Source organism: Coregonus lavaretus, assembly GCF_964263955.1.
Source record: "Coregonus lavaretus genome assembly, chromosome: 38".
NCBI lineage: Eukaryota > Metazoa > Chordata > Actinopteri > Salmoniformes > Salmonidae > Coregonus > Coregonus lavaretus.
In genome coordinates, this window is record NC_140025.1 from 15,127,209 (window position 1) to 15,143,256 (window position 16,048).

Sequence of the window (16,048 nt, forward strand, 5' to 3'; positions counted from 1 at the left end):
TCATGCTGAAACATGAGGTGATGGTGGTGGATGAATAGCACGACAATGGACCTCAGGATCTCATCATGGTATCTCTGTGCATTCAAATTGCCATCGATAAAATGCAAATGTGTTCGTTGTCCATAGCTTATGCCTGCCCATACCATAACCCCAACGCCACCATGGGGCACTCTGTTCACAAAATTGACATCAGCAAACCACTCGCCCACACAACGCCATACACATGGTCTGCGGTTGTGAGGTGGGTTGGACATACTGCCAAATTCTCTAAAACAACGTTGGAGGTGGCTTATGGTAGAGAAATGGAAATTAAATTATCTGGCAACAGTTCTGGTGACCATTCCTGCAGTCAGCATGCCAATTGCACGCTCCCTCAAAACGTTAGACATCTGTGGCATTGTGTTGTGTGACAAAACTGCACATTTTAAAGTGGCCTTTTATTGTCCCCAGCACAAGGTGCACCTGTGTAATAATCATGCTATTTAATCAGCTTCTTGATATGCCACACCTGTCAGGTGGATTGATTATCTTGGCAAAGGAGACATTCTCACCAACATGGATGTAAACAAATTTGAGCACAACATTTGAGAGAAATAAGCTTTGTGTGCGCATGGAACATTTCTGGGATATTTTATTTCAGCTCATGAAACATGGGACCAGCACTTTACATGTTGCGTTTCTATTTTTGTTCAGTATATTATCATCAACACTTACTAATACTGCAATTGATGACGCATAGATATGGAAAATCAAGAAGATTGAATTACTGCAATGTTTTTGTTAAACTGCCTTTTTCGTCAGCATGCTAGGCTAGCTAATGCTAAAACTAGCAGTATTTCAATATTCTTGATTTTTCATATTGGATAATGGGATCATTAGGAGTACAGCGACATCTTCCATCCCTGGATTGAGGTACGTTTTCTAGCCATATCCACATTCATCACCGCGGTGCAAACATTAGGACTGAAGATCGTTTTGACTTGAAGGGGAAGATGTATTTACTGCTGAACCTCAAGTCAAACGCATCGGCTAATGAAAACCTATTTCCATGGTTTCAGTCTTTCTGTCTCTCTCTGAAGCTGATCTATCTCTTTAAGTCAGGTTGTTGTGACTGGTTTGTAGTTGGTCTCTCTCTTTAGTCAGGTTGTTGTACTCATCACAGTAGACACATATGCGTATGATCCCAGCCAGTAGGAGAACACACAGCAGCCCCAGACACACTGCAGCAGCTCCAGAGGGTCTCTTTGAATATACTGAGGCACACATTGTTATTATTATAATATCAATCTGACAGACATTTTCCTCTCTTGCAACCTCGTCTTTATTTGTGTCTCAGCTTTGGTTACATGTTCAGTTGCTATTTCAAGCACTGAGAAAAAAAATCATACTTTCTTCTGGTAAGAGATCTGATGTGTGTTTGTATTGTTACTTGAATGATGAGCACCAGCTCCAGCCATCTTGCTGGGCTTCAAGGTTCTCGCTTTAGCATACGCTAAATGTCCAAAAGTATGTGGACACTTGTTTGTCGAACATCTCATTCCAAAATCATGGGCATTAATATGGAGTTGGTCCCCCCTTTGCTGCTATAACAGCCTCCACTCTTCTGGGAAGGCTTTCCACTAGATGTTGGAACATTGCTGCGGGGACTTGCTTTCATTCAGCCACAAGAGCATTAGTGACGTCAGGCACTGATGTTGGGCGAAAAGGCCTGGCTTGCAGTCAGCGTTCCAATTCATCCCAAAGGTGTTCGATGGGGTTGAGGTCAGGGCTCTGTGCAGGGCTCTGTGCAGGCCAGCCAAGTTCTTCCACACTGATCTCGACAAACCATTTCTGTATGGACCTCTCTTTGTGCATGGGGGCACGAAGTTGGAAGCACAGAATCGTCTAGAATGTCATTTTATGCTGTAGCGTTAAGATTTCCCTTCACTGGAACTAAGGGACCTAGCCCGAACCATGAAAAACAGCCCCAGACTATTATCCTCCTTGACCAGGGCAGCTCTAGCAGAAATTTGATGAACTGACTTGTTGGAAAGGTGGCATCCAATGACGGTGCCACGTTGAAAGTCACTGAGCTCTTCAGTAAGGCCATTCTACTGCCAATGTTTGCATGGCTGTGTGCTAAATTTTATACACCTGTCAGCAACGAGTGTGGCTGAAATAGCCGAATCCACTAATTTGAAGGGGTGTCCACATACTTCTGTATATATAGTATATCGTCCACATACTTTTGGTCATGTAGTGTATGTTCCCTGCACTGCTCTAGTCTGTGTGTGATTTATTGTGAACTATTTTAAATTGTCAACTACAATGAAGAGGAAACCAACACGACTCTGATCACCTTGTGACTCCTACCAACCTTAGTTTCCCACAGTGCATCGTAGTTTTAAACATTCGATTGAAGAATTGAAGTCAATATGTATTAAAAGGACCCAGTGAAGTGACACATATAGCATGACTGAGGTTTTGACAGTTCGGCTTGCACGTGACCGGCCAACAATGGCCATAAAGGGGTCATTTTTCTATCTATGCGGTCTGTACATGACAATGACTGTGTGACGAGTATTCTGAGATGTGTACGTCACCATAGCAGTGCAATGATGGTACGTTTTCTAGCCATGCTTCAAACTAAAGGGAAGCCAGTAAAAATATTAGCATTCTCAGAAAGGCCAAAACATCAACATTTGAATATCTAATTTCATTATTGTTTTCTGATGGAACATTCATCTTGTTACACCATTAGAAGGCTACACACAGAGAACTGTCAACACAATTATAGTTTTAAGCTTCAAAACTGTTGGAGGATATACAGCTGGAATTTAAAAAATAAGAAAGGAATTGAAAGAGAAAGATTTCATTAGTGGCTATGATTACTTACTACAAAACATGAATACTGTGCTAGGGTGGCCTTGCGGTCTAAGCCGCTGCCCATGGAATACAATGTGCTGCAGCATGGGTTTGAATCAGACCCATTGATATTTCAGCACTCTCTCCCCCGTCTTTCCTCTCCTCCAACAAACAACTAATTATGTAATGAGTGTGACTGCCCCACTCCTTTAAAAAAAACATGAATACTTTTTTAGGCGATGATACAATTTAAAATCATGTTTGACAGACACGCACACAAAACAGACTTTGATAAAAGGCATTACTTTGGACCAAATCAGATGTGAAACTGCTCAGGTTTACACAGCCAACTTCTCAGGAGCATAAAGGGTTAGGGTTGGGGTTGTGTTTTCTGAATGACTCTGACAGCTATACTCTTAACAGCGAGGAGGGCTTCATTGCAGGCCTTGGAGATGAATGATGGCGGTAGGAGGAAACCATATCGACCACGGTCCTCCAGCTCAAAGGTGAAGGAGTAGTGGATACCCAGGTTGTAGGCCCAGTCGTCAGATCCTCCGGGGGCTAAGTCTGGAGAAGGACAAAGGGAGAACGAGGAATTTTACTTGTTTTGTAGTGACAGTTTATAAAGCAATAACTTATAACAGCTTTACAAAGCAATTGTCAACATTTTATTATAAAAGAGCTTGGTCTCATAGATTATACGTAACATAGTAAACGTAAATCCGGGAAACTCAAATTAGTATGATATGTTGCGTTTGGTATAGTTACATGATGGTTGCTTAAGGCAAAAACTAAAGTAGGGTGGTTGGTCAGGGTGGATTGGTGGGCGTGTAACGCGAACGTCTACCAACCCAAAGGTTGCGAGTTTGAATCTCATCATGGGGAACTTAAGCATTTTAGCTAATGAGCAACTTTTCAACTATATACTACTTTATAGCTACTTTGCAACTACTTAGCATGTTAGCTACCCCTTCCCCTAACCCTAAACTTAACATTTACATTTACATTTTAGTCATTTAGCAGACGCTCTTATCCAGAGCGACTTACAGGAGCAATTAGGGTTAAGTGCCTTGCTCAAGGGCACATCGACAGATTTTTCACCTAGTCGGCTCGGGGATTAGAACCAGCGACCTTTCGGTTACTGGCACAACGCTCTTAACCACTAAGCTACCTGCCGCTCTTAACCCTTTAACCTAACTCCGAAATATTGTACATTTTGCACATTCGTAACATATTGTACCTTTTGCAAATTCGTAACATATACACTGAACAAAAATATAAATGCAACATGTAAAGTATTGGTCCCATGTTTCATGAGCTGAAATAAAAGATCCCAGAATTTTTCCATACGCACAAAAAGCTTATTTCTCTAAAATTGTGTGCACAAATTTGTTTACATCCCTGTTAGTGAGCATTTATCCTTTGCCAAGATAATCCATCCACCTGACATGTGTGGCATATCAAGAAGCTGATTAAACAGCATGATCATTACAAAGGTGAACCTTGTGCTGGGGACAATAAAAGGCCACTCTAAAATATGCAGTTTTGTCATACCACACAATGCCACAGATGTCTCAAGTTTTGAGGGAGCATTTTGAGGGAGCATGCAATTGGCATGCTGACTGCAGGAATGTCCACCAGAGCTGTTGCCAGATAATTGAATGTTACATTTCTCTACCACAAGCTGCCTCCAATGTCGTTTTAGAGAATTTGGCAGTACGGCCAACTGGCCTCATAACCACAGACCACATGTAACCACGCCGGCCCAGGACCTCTACATCCAGCTTCTTCTCCTGTGGAATCGTCTGAGACCAGCCACCCGGAAAGCTGAAGAATGTCTGCACAAACTGTCAGAAAACGTCTCAGGGAAGCTCATCTGCGTGCTCGTCGTCCTCACCAGGGTTTTGACCTGACTGCAGTTTGGCGTCGTAACCGACTTCAGTGGGCAAATGCTCACCTTCAATGGCCACTGGCACACTGGAGAAGTGTACTCTTTACAGATGAATCCCGTTTTCAACTGTACTGGGCAGATGGCAGACATTGTGTATGGCATAGTGTGGGCGAGCGGATTGATGATGTCAACGTTGTGAACAGAGTGCCCCATGGTGGCGGTGGGGTTATGGTATGGGCAGGCATAAGCTACGGACAATGAACACAATTGCATTTTATCTATGGCAAATTGAATGCACAGAGATACCGTGACGAGATCCTGAGGCCCATTGTCGTGCCATTCATCCGCCTCATGTTTCGGCATGATAATGCACAGCCCCATTTCGCAAGGATCTGTACAGAATTCCTGGAAGCTGAAAATGTCCCAGTTCTTCCATGGTCTGCATACTCCACAGACATGTCACCCATTGAGCATGTTTGGGAAGCTCTGGATCGACGTGTATGACAGCGTGTTCCATTTCCCGCCAATATCCAGCAACTTCGCACAGCCTTTGAAGAGGAGTGGGACAACATTCCACAGGCCACAATCAACAGCCTGATCAACTCTATGCGAAGGAGATGTGTTCCGTTGCATTAGGCAAATGGTGGTCACACCAGATACTGAATGGTTTTCTAATCCACTCCCCTACCTTTTTTTGGTTTAAGGTATCTGTGACCAACAGATGCATATCTGTATTCCCAGTCATCCATAGATTAGGGCCTAATTTATTTATTTACATTGACGTTATATAAACTGTAACTCAGTAAAATCTTTGAAATTGTTGCAAGTTGTGTTTATATTTTTGTTCAGTGTAATACAAATTGTAATTCATAACATATCATACGAAATGGGTGATGGACATCCACAAATTAATACATACTATACGAAAAGTAACATATCATGTCAACGGATTTACGTACAGAATAATACGAAATGCTCTGAGACCAGGTTTTATAAAACTGTATATTTGGATCCTGGATGCTGATTGATTGATAGCCAGGAGTTATTCAAGATAATCCACGGGTAATGCCTGTTAACATTTCCATTTGAATTATCCACTGTCCCACAGCCCAGCCAGCCAATTCATAAACATAATCTCCATTATATCCCCATGCTTCTAGCCAACATCTGGTTTGCAACAGTGGGGGTTTGTCTGAACCTTGCTGCCTGCCACTCCAACCTATGTGATGCAGACAAAAATTCTGTGAGTATCACAATGTTGTCTTTGATGGAGACCAGGCTTGTGGTCAATTCCATTCCAATGTTTCCTGAGTTTACCAAATTTAAAATGGAATTGACCCCAACTCTGATGAAGACTGACTCACATATTGTTTTTGCTGATGCGCCATATTTGTAGTTGTTCCTGTAGTGTCTTCTGATTTTCATGGCTGCCTCCTGTGCAAGCTCAAACTGTTAAAAAAACAATTGAACACAGTTAATACAAATAATAAAAAGAGGCCCCTATTCATAAAAAAAGAATCCATTATATACAGTGAGGTCCAAAAATGTATGCACTCACTAACTGTAAGTCGCTCTGGATAAGAGTGTCTGCTAAATGACTAAAATGTAAATGTAAATGTCCAAAAGTATTTGGACAGTGACACATTTTTAAAAAACATCCAGCCCTTTGGATTTGAAATGATACAATGACTATGAGGTTAAAGTGCATACTGTCAGCTTTAATCTGTGGGTAATTACAGCACTTATTGTACATAGTCCCCCCATTTTAGGGAACCAAAAGAATTTGGACAAATTCACGTAGTGTCATTTTGGGGTCACTTTAATTGTAAATAAGAATATAATATATTTCTGAACCCTTGATTACCATGATTACGGATAAGCCTGAATGAATCGTGAATAATGATGATTGAGAAAGTTACAGAGGCACAAAGACACCCGCAAGACATGCTAACCTCTCACCATTATCATTAACAGGGGAAGTTAGCATTTTTGTGGGTTATGATATTTACTGACTGATCAAAAACCAGTACATGGATCACCATATAAGCATTTATAAGTAGCTAATTATGCCATTTCGGGTACTATTAGCCATTTATTAGGCCTTTATTCAGTGTTTGTGTGAATAGGACAACACTGAATAAAGGCTTAATAAATGACTAATTATACAGAATATAGGCCTAATTAGCTACTTACAAACACACTTATCAACTACAAATGAATGCCTAATATGTGATCCCTGGGTTTCATCTGCCCATTCAGCTCTCCCAACAACTCACCAGCTCGGCATGGTTAGGCACCTCCTCATTGGAGCAGGAGTATGGGAAGAGCAGCATCTGACCATAGGAATGGATGGAGAGGTAGAGCTTTACCGAGTTTTTGTGGCTGCGCAGGAAGTTAGCCACGGCTTCCGCCTCAGGCTCCGACTCTGGGAACTGGCCGCAGTATATCTCATCACAGGGCCTGTTGGAGGCGCCCTTCGCTGCAGAGGGAATAGAATAGACAGTTTATTGTCCATTTGGTTAGAATGGAAAGTCATCTGTCCATTTGGTTAGAATGGAAAGTCACCTTCTGCATTTTTCCCAACACCCCCAGAAACACACACATGTTGAGCGACACAGAGTCAGTGGTGGTGCAACGCCCCTGGATGGAGAGCAATTTTGAGGATAAGTGGCTTGCTCAAGGGAACAACGGCAGTAGTTTGTATGTGGGATCAGAGACCAGTAGCCCTCAAGCTACCAGTTCAGTTCCCATTTCAGACTTACTGCACCAGTTTGCATCAAAGTTTCTATTGAGGTCGGTTCCAACACAGTTGCTTTCCTTGCTCAAGGAACGATTCTTTCTCCACATTCGGTTCTGGTCAAATAAAGCAGCACACAAAGTATAATCACAAAACAAATACTGACATACTGTATACACTCATAAAACCTATAGCCTACTGCCATATACTCATAAAACCTATACTGACGTAAACTCACAAAATCTCTCTGACATTCTGTATATTCATTATGCAGAATAAATGAAGTTGAGTTGTTTAGGAGTGAGTGGAATGGATCTGTGTGATAAAAATTATATATATATATTTATTAGATCATGTGCACAAAGTACACTACATGGCCAAGAGTATATGGACACCTCTTCAAATTAGTGGATTTGGCTATTTCAGCCGCACCCGTTGCTGACAGGTGTATAAAATCGACATACCGCCATGCAATCTCCATAGACAAACATTGGTAGTAGAATGGCCTTACTGAAGAGCTCAGTGACTTTCAACGCGGCACCGTAATAGGATGCCACCTTTCCAACAAGTCAGTTCGACAAATTTCTGCCCTGCTAGAGCTGCCCCAGTCAACTGTAAGTGCTGTTATTGTGAAGTGGAAACAACGGCTCAGCCGCGAATTGGTAGGCCATACAAGCTCAAAGAACGGGACCGCCGAGTGCTGAAGCGCGTAAAAATAGTCTGTCCTCGGTTGCAACACTCACTACCGACTTCCAAACAGCCTCTGGAAGGAACATCAGCACAATAACTGTTAGTCGGGAGCTTCATGAAATGGGTTTCCACGGCCGAGCAGCCGCACCTAAGCCTAAGATAACCAAGTGCAATGACAAGCGTCGGCTGGAGTGGTGTAAAGCTCGCTGCCATTGGACTCTGGAGCAGTGGAAACACGTTCTCTGGAGTGATGAATCACGCTTCACCATCTGGTAGTCCGACGGACGAATCTGGGTTTGGCGGATGCCAGGAGAACGCTACATGTCCCAATGCATAGTGCCAACTGTACAGATTGGTAGAGGAGGAATAATGGTCTGGGGCTGTTTTTCATGGTTCGGGCTAGGCCCCTTAGTTCCAGTGAATGGAAATATTAATGCTACAGCATACAATGACATTCTAGACGATTCTGTGCTTCCAACTTTGTAGCAACAGTTTGGGGAAGGCCCTTTACTATTTCAGCATGACAATGCCCCCATGCACAAAGCGAGGTCCATACAGAAATGGTTTGTCGAGATCGGTGTGGAAGAACTTGACTGGCCTGCACAGAGCCCTGACCTCAACTCCATCGAACACCTTTGGGATGGATGAATTGGAACGCTGACTGCGAGCCAGGCCCAATCGCCCAACATCAGTGCCCGACCTCACTAATGCTCTTGTGGCTGAATGGAAGTCCCCGCAGTAGGGCTGACAGCAATTAGTCGACTGGTTCATTTTTTGGTTATTAGGCTGTTGGTCGACAGATTGTTTTAGTCGAGCAGTAACAAACAAACTAATGAATAAATAAATGAATAAATAAACAAATATATATGTATATACACACACACACTACTAGTCAAAAGTTTGGACACACCTACTCATTCAAGGGTTTTTCTTTATTTTTACTATTTTTTACTTTGGAGAATAATAGTGAAGACGTCAAAACTATGAAATAACACATACGGAATCATGTAGTAACCAAAAAAGTGTTAAACAAATCGAAAATATATGTTATATTTGAGATTCTTCAAATAGCCACCCTTTGCCTTGATGACAGCTTTGCACACTCTTGGCATTCTCTCAACCAGCTTCATGAGGAATGCATTTCAATTAACAGGTGTGCCTTCTTAAAAGTTATTTTGTGGAATTTATTTCCTTCTTATTGCATTTGAGCCAATCTGTTGTGTTGTGACAAGGTAGGGGGGGCAGAAGATAGCCCTATTTTGTAAAAGACCAAGTCCATATTATGGCAAGTACAGCTCAAATAAGCAAAGAGAAACGACAGTCCATGAAGGTCAGTCAATACAGAAAATGTCAAGAACTTTGAAAGTTTCTTCAAGTGCAGTCACAAAAACCATCAAGCGCTATGATGAAACTGGCTCTCATGAGAACCGCCACAGGAATGGAAGACCCAGAGTTACCTTTGCTGCAGATAAGGTCATTAGAGTTAACAGCCTCAGAAATTGCAGCCCAAATAAATGAGTCACAGAGTTCAAGTCACAGACAAATCTCAACATCAACTGTTCAGAAGAGACTGTGTGAATCAGGCCTTCATGGTCAAATTGCTGCAAGGAAGCCCCTACTAAAGGACACCAATAATAATAAGAGACTTGCTTGGACCAAGAAACACAAGCAATGGACATAGACCGGTGGAGATTTGTCCTTTGGTCTGGAGTCCAAATTTGAGATTTTTTATTCTAACCGCTGTGTCTTTGTGAGACACGTTGTGGGTGAATGGATGATCTCCACATGTGTATTTCCCACCGTAAAGCATGGAGGAGGAGGTGTTATGGTGTGGGTTGCTTTGCTGGTGACGTCTGTGATTTAATTAGAATTGAAGGCACAGTTAACCAGCAGGGCTACCACAGCATTCTGCAGCGATACGCCATCCCATCTGGTTTGGGCTTAGTGGGACTATCATTTGTTTTTCAACAAGACAACGACCCAACACACCTCCAGGCTATGTAAGGGCTATTTTACCAAGAAGGAGAGTGATTGAGTGCTGCATCAGATGACCTGGCCTCCACAATCACCCGACCTCCACCCAATTGAGATGGTTTGGGATGAGTCGGACCGCAGAGTGAAGGAAAAGCAGCCAACAAGTGCTCAGCATATGTGGGAACTCCTTCAGGACTGTTGGAAAAGCATTCCAGGTGAAGCTGGTTGAGAGAATGCCAAGAGTGTGCAAAGCTGTCATCAAGGCAAAGGCTGGCTTTTTGAAGAATCTCAAATATAAAATATATTTTGATTTGTTTAACACTTTTCTGGTTACTACATGATTCCATATGTGTTTTTTCATAGTTATGATGTCTTCACTATTATTCTACAATGTAGAAAATAGTCAAAATAAAGGAAAACCCTTGAATGAGTAGGTGTGTCCAAACTTTTGACTGGTACTGTATATTTACACCCATCTCAGTGAACTAATCCATTGCGGAGGCCTAGACTAAAAGCCTATTTATGTTTGACTCTAAAATGTGGTCGGAAGCTCCATATGGAGGGTGTGACACAATTGCAGAGCCTCCAGAGGCATGCAGAGGCCAAATCGAGCTCTGTACGCATCGCCATGCGCCTCCCACATTTTGTAACAATGTGGAGGGCTCTGCGAAGCGCAAGAAGTATGAATGCCCTGACTTCTGCTGAGGCCATTCTTGCCCTGACTTCTGTTGAGGCCTGCTGAGGCCATATCACAGTAAATGCAGATGTCGGATTGACCATGCGCCCAGATGCACAATGCACTTCTTTCTCCAGAACGCGCACTCTCCCGCCAATTTGTGCATATTCATTTTTTCATAACTTCATTGTGAGAATTGTTTGCATTTGATTGTTGGTGTATATCAATTCCCCATTACATATATCACCAGTTGTACATTTACCATTAATTATTATAATTTCTAATCTACAATGTTTGTTACTTTGATTACAGTCATTTATTTTAATGCATTCAATATTAGTATTCCAGTCTTCCTGTTCTCATTGTCGGAGTGGACACATTGTTCGCAGAGTGCACAACCTATGCTACACTTGTGAGAAACAAGTTTTGGTTTATTTAATTAAATTTAGTCAATTGTCTTTTGTTTGGAGCGCTCCTGTCAATGTTGAGTAAGGACGCACATGCATAGAATTAGGCCTATAGGCTACCTGGCCTGCTAGAAAATGTAGGCATATAAATGTGCCCATTTGGGGATCTGATAGTATTTCTGATTGGCTTAACGCACCACCACTAATGATCTGTGGAGCTTCTCAAAGTAATGTTTTCTTCACCTCAAACAGCAAGCAAACAAAGTCTGTTTTTACATCCATTGAGAATTACAATAGTTCCTCAATGTATTTGAAAATTATTTCCAGCTGTCTCCCTTTTGATAACCACTCAGCATGAAAGGGGAAAATGGCATGCTCTGATCCAGCGGAAACGTCATAAAATAGGCTTCTTATCAGAGCTTGACTTGGACTTAAATAGGTCCCGGTACTCATTTTGGATGCTGTTACTGTTTATATTTAGGTGCAGGAGCTCCACAATACTTTTGAGCTAATATTCTATAAGAGGAACAGGAGCTCAAGCAGTAGAAATGTGTAGGTGCCGGTACTCAGCTACGGTGAGCTCCTGCCCAAGTCAAAAACAAGCACTGATTCTTATGCCTTGCACAAATAGCGTACAGTTGTGTCTGTCCGAGCTCACTGGTGTGGGAAACTGAGGGCCCAGAATATTTTATACAATGTTGCAAATTTGCTAGCACAAGCTTTGGGCCAGACCCAAGTTAATAGTTGATACAATGTTTCAAGTTCGTTGCAGACAGGCCATGTGTAGCCAATGTGATTTATAGGATATTTATTTTTATCAGGATATTTTCTACCTGCAGGCTGCAATGTTTTTATTTGTTGGCTTGATGTAGGCTATTTTTACATAGTTGGCAATGGCAATAGAAGTTACTTTTTAGGTTTGTATCATTTTTATTTAGATTTGGATAGAATTTTGATTAACCACATGACAATGATTTTGAGATATGAAGACATTATTATAAATTAAATGAAACTGTTTCACGAAAATGTGCATATGAAAACCATAACTTGCACGCAGATCGGTAGAAATGGTAAGATACATTTGCATTCCACATGAGAAAGGTTGCCAACGACTACTGTAGCCTATTACCGGCAACTTCAGGAGAGTAATGGCAGAATCTGCGAAAGCCAGCTGGAGCGGGAGGAGAATAGTTGGGTCAGGTTACGTTTTTTTTCTTCTTCTGGTTATCTAGATCTCTGGCGTCCTCGAGGCATTAAACCATAAGCTTAAAGCATCAGACAAGCTCAATGCATATAGTTGATCTTATTAAAACACATAGGGTGTGTCTATATTTGGAAAAATACAAGTAAAAAATGGTTTTGCAATCGATTGGTCGAAAGAACAGCCGACTTTCGGTCAACCAAGATTTGTTTTCCTTCGGGGACAGCCCTACCCCGCAGCAATGTTCCAACATCTAGTGGAAAGCCTTCCCAGAACAGTGGAGGCTGTTATAGCAGCAAAGGGGGGACCAACTCTATATTAATGCCCATGATTTTGGAACGAGATGTTCGACAAGCAGGTATCCACATACTTTTGGTTATGTAGTGTATGTCCATATGATGCACAGTGCCCATAGAGATGACAAATGTTGTGTAGCTCAGATTGACATATTTGAAGGCACTGGCGGCATTCCAGACAGACTACATTGCAGACTCATGCCAGATCTCACTGGATAGGTGTTTATCATATCAGCTAACCACATCATATAGCAATCTGATGCATGACTGCGCAGTCGATTACGTGGCACACAACTATTGGTCGATACCACGTCTGCAATGTTGTCGTCCTGGAACGCAACCACTGACTCAATTTCGATACATCTTATTAATTGTCATATTTTTTACCGTTGTCCATGTGTACTTGTATCCATCCGGGTTCATGACAGGCAGCACATAGATGTCCATACTGTTCAGCATCTCAGTGATGTCATTGTTTTCATTGTAGAAATTCAAGGACTGAGGAAAAAGCACAAGGAAGATTCAACAATTTAATATATCTGTCTGTGTTCCAAATTAAAATAGTGTGCAATACAATTTTATATTCCAGAGCCATCATAAAAATGAGTTATGAAGATGCTATATAACCAAAGATGTATACAGTATGGCCTATCAGAATAGATAGTGTAAGTTGGTAGAGTACTGACATGTTGCACAAACCACAGGCAGAAGGCTGGGGAGATCCACTCTCTAGCATGAATGCCACAGTCAATCCACATTGCTCTCTTTTCAGCTCTCTCTTGTCGTCCGGACAACTGAAAAAGACAACAGAGAAATGCAATAATTTGATCAGATGATGAAGATGTGACTGTTGCTTGTATACTGCTTGTATAAAATGACTTTGACTTGTATAAAATGACTATGACAATTACATTATTTCAAAATATAATTATTGTATGAATCATTGCTAAAAAGGCGGCTTGGGGCACCTTGAGAACGTAAAGTGGACGTTTCTCATACGATGAGCCAATCAGGATGACTTTGACCATGTCTGAGTGTTCCTGGGCAGTCTTGTTGATCCAATAGTATATCTATAGAAGAGACAGCATGATACAATTTTCATAATGAAAACATACTTGACATCTACCAGCTGGGACCACAAATGACCAGGGCCTTGTATTCATAAAGCATCTCACAGTAGTAGAACTGATCTAGGACCAGCTGCCCAGGCCATATAATATTATTCATTATTATCTAAAAGGCATCATAATGATCCTAGATCAGCACTCCTACGCTGAGACACTGTATGAATACAGGCCCAGAAAAGGTTATGACATAAAAGTAATGTTAATGGGATGTTACATTGAGATTATGTTAATGTTACATTACATTAAGGTTAATAACATTTGGTAAAGACATGACACAATCAGGTCTCTTACGTCCTCCAGAGAATGGTATCTCTCATAATAAGATGTGCTGCTTCGAGGGTCCGCCGATTCATTCCTGGTCTGCATCTCAATCAGTTCCTCTGTGTTGTCCAGTAGCACTCTGAAACAATCACACATCATTGCTCTTGAGGATTTCTCTGAACTATTAAAAACATTCTACATGCATTTCATAATACTGAAAGCTTATTCAATATCATGGAGATGACCTTAAGGGCATAACATAACAAAATCAACATTGAAGTTAAAGCGAAGTCGGCTGGTAGTCCCAACCGTGGCTTGAACTCAAGATCTTGCTACAGTAAACGCAACACCTTAGCCCTTAAGACAAGAAATATGATCTTCTTGATGAGCCAGTTAGGTGTTGTGTTAAAGTTGCTAGTCTCGCTAAAATATGAGCATTGATCACATGACATACTGGTGTGTTATGTGGTGTGTATGCAGCAGGTCTGTGACAGTCCCCAAGTTGTTGGCAGGAACAAACAGGTGCACCTCAGTGTCTGCTCCAATGTGCTCAGGTGAAGCAGGTGACCACAAAACTGTCTGGGAGACACACACAACACACACACACGTTCATACACACACAAACACATGAATAAACTTTTTAAATAATGTATCCTAATTGTGAGTAACAATAAGTCTGAAAACAACACACCGTAACCTATTACAGAAACAAAAATAGTAATTGCACAATGTTCTTGGTTCAAGACCAGTGAAGTGAAAAGTTATTTTTAAACAGAAGATAATTATTTGTTTATTATCACATCGTTATTGTACCTCATATTGGCTGGATATGTTTCTCACAATATCTGCCTGTTGGTGTGTTGTGACTTGGATTGAGAGTACTTGATCACTGTGAAAGACAAAGGAAAAATAGGCTAGGTCTCAATAGTCTAATGTGGCTTCCTTTCCTCGTCTCCTCTTCATCTGCACATAGGAAAGGAGATGAGGAGAGGTCACAAGACTATTGAGATGTAGGGGAGCGTGAGGTAAGTTGAGCCAAAGGGGTAAGTTCCCTTGTTTCTAGGAAACCATACACAAAATTATTAATTTGACCAAATATTTAGGAAGAGGACATCATTTCATGGAGTCTGTGAAGGAATAAACCTCATGGAAAAAGTGGTAAGCGAGTTTGTAAAAAAACTGATTTTTACCAAGTCAAATTAATTATTGGGTTAGAGGTTTCATGATGCTTGTATCTAAACCAAAGTATATCATTTTAAGATTGTTCTATACACCAGTTGGGGTCTCTATAAGCTTCAATATGAGGTATTAAACCTAGCATGAAAGTGCATCCTTGTAGCTGTGTGGGCTAATATAGTCAAAATGTTTGCCTTGGGGTAAATTGAGCCAATGGCAAATTGAGCAAATTGAAGTGTTATTCTTCCCAGATCCATATAGTTTTCTATTCATTACAGTTTTGTATTATAGCAACTACATGGGTTTAGATTTGTCCTGTCATCTCATAATTTCTTGTGAATGTGAATTCCTTAAATCATGTCAATGATGTCAACGTCATGTCAATAATCACTTCAATTCTACTTTAAACAAAATACAGTTGGTGAAAACATGTAGGAGGATATACAGTGGAACGAGTAAACATTATCATGTGATCATGTGGTGGTCCTTCTGGATCTGTCAATCAAATGCATCTATTTTTCATTTAGGTTAAGCAAAGTCTCTTAAACAATTATGACAATGTTTACTGTAGGACACTTACTGTTTTGAAGTGCAGTCACCTGTCTTAAGGAGTTTGTAAAAGTTCAGCAAAACAGCCCATATTAGAAGAGCCTTCATGTTTAATGTGTCCAAAACTTGTGCAAGATGTTTGGTTAACATGGTAGAGAGAGAGATAGCGAGAGAGAGAGAGAGAGAGAGAGAGAGAGAGAGAGAGAGAGAGATCTGTGT

General features: G+C 41.2%; 1 protein-coding gene across 2 annotated transcripts; it reads right to left on the reverse strand.

The window, feature by feature from the left end:
• Window positions 1-613: 613 nt before the first annotated feature.
• cpb2 (carboxypeptidase B2 (plasma)) lies at window positions 614-15,998 on the reverse strand. Of its 2 annotated transcripts, none has more exons than XM_084155732.1 (11): window positions 15,861-15,998; window positions 14,918-14,993; window positions 14,559-14,683; window positions 14,135-14,243; window positions 13,685-13,786; window positions 13,403-13,510; window positions 13,104-13,214; window positions 7,498-7,588; window positions 7,105-7,214; window positions 6,100-6,184; window positions 614-3,411 (listed from the first exon to the last, which is right to left on the reverse strand). In XM_084155732.1, the coding sequence occupies exons 1-11, from the start codon at window positions 15,977-15,979 to the stop codon at window positions 3,215-3,217; spliced, it is 1,233 nt and encodes a 410-aa protein (XP_084011858.1). In that variant the 5' UTR covers window positions 15,980-15,998; the 3' UTR covers window positions 614-3,214. The 2 variants fall into 2 exon arrangements, with proteins under 2 accessions (XP_084011858.1, XP_084011857.1); XM_084155731.1 differs by having other exon boundaries at window positions 7,012-7,214.
• Between the last annotated feature and the right edge of the window lie 50 nt (window positions 15,999-16,048).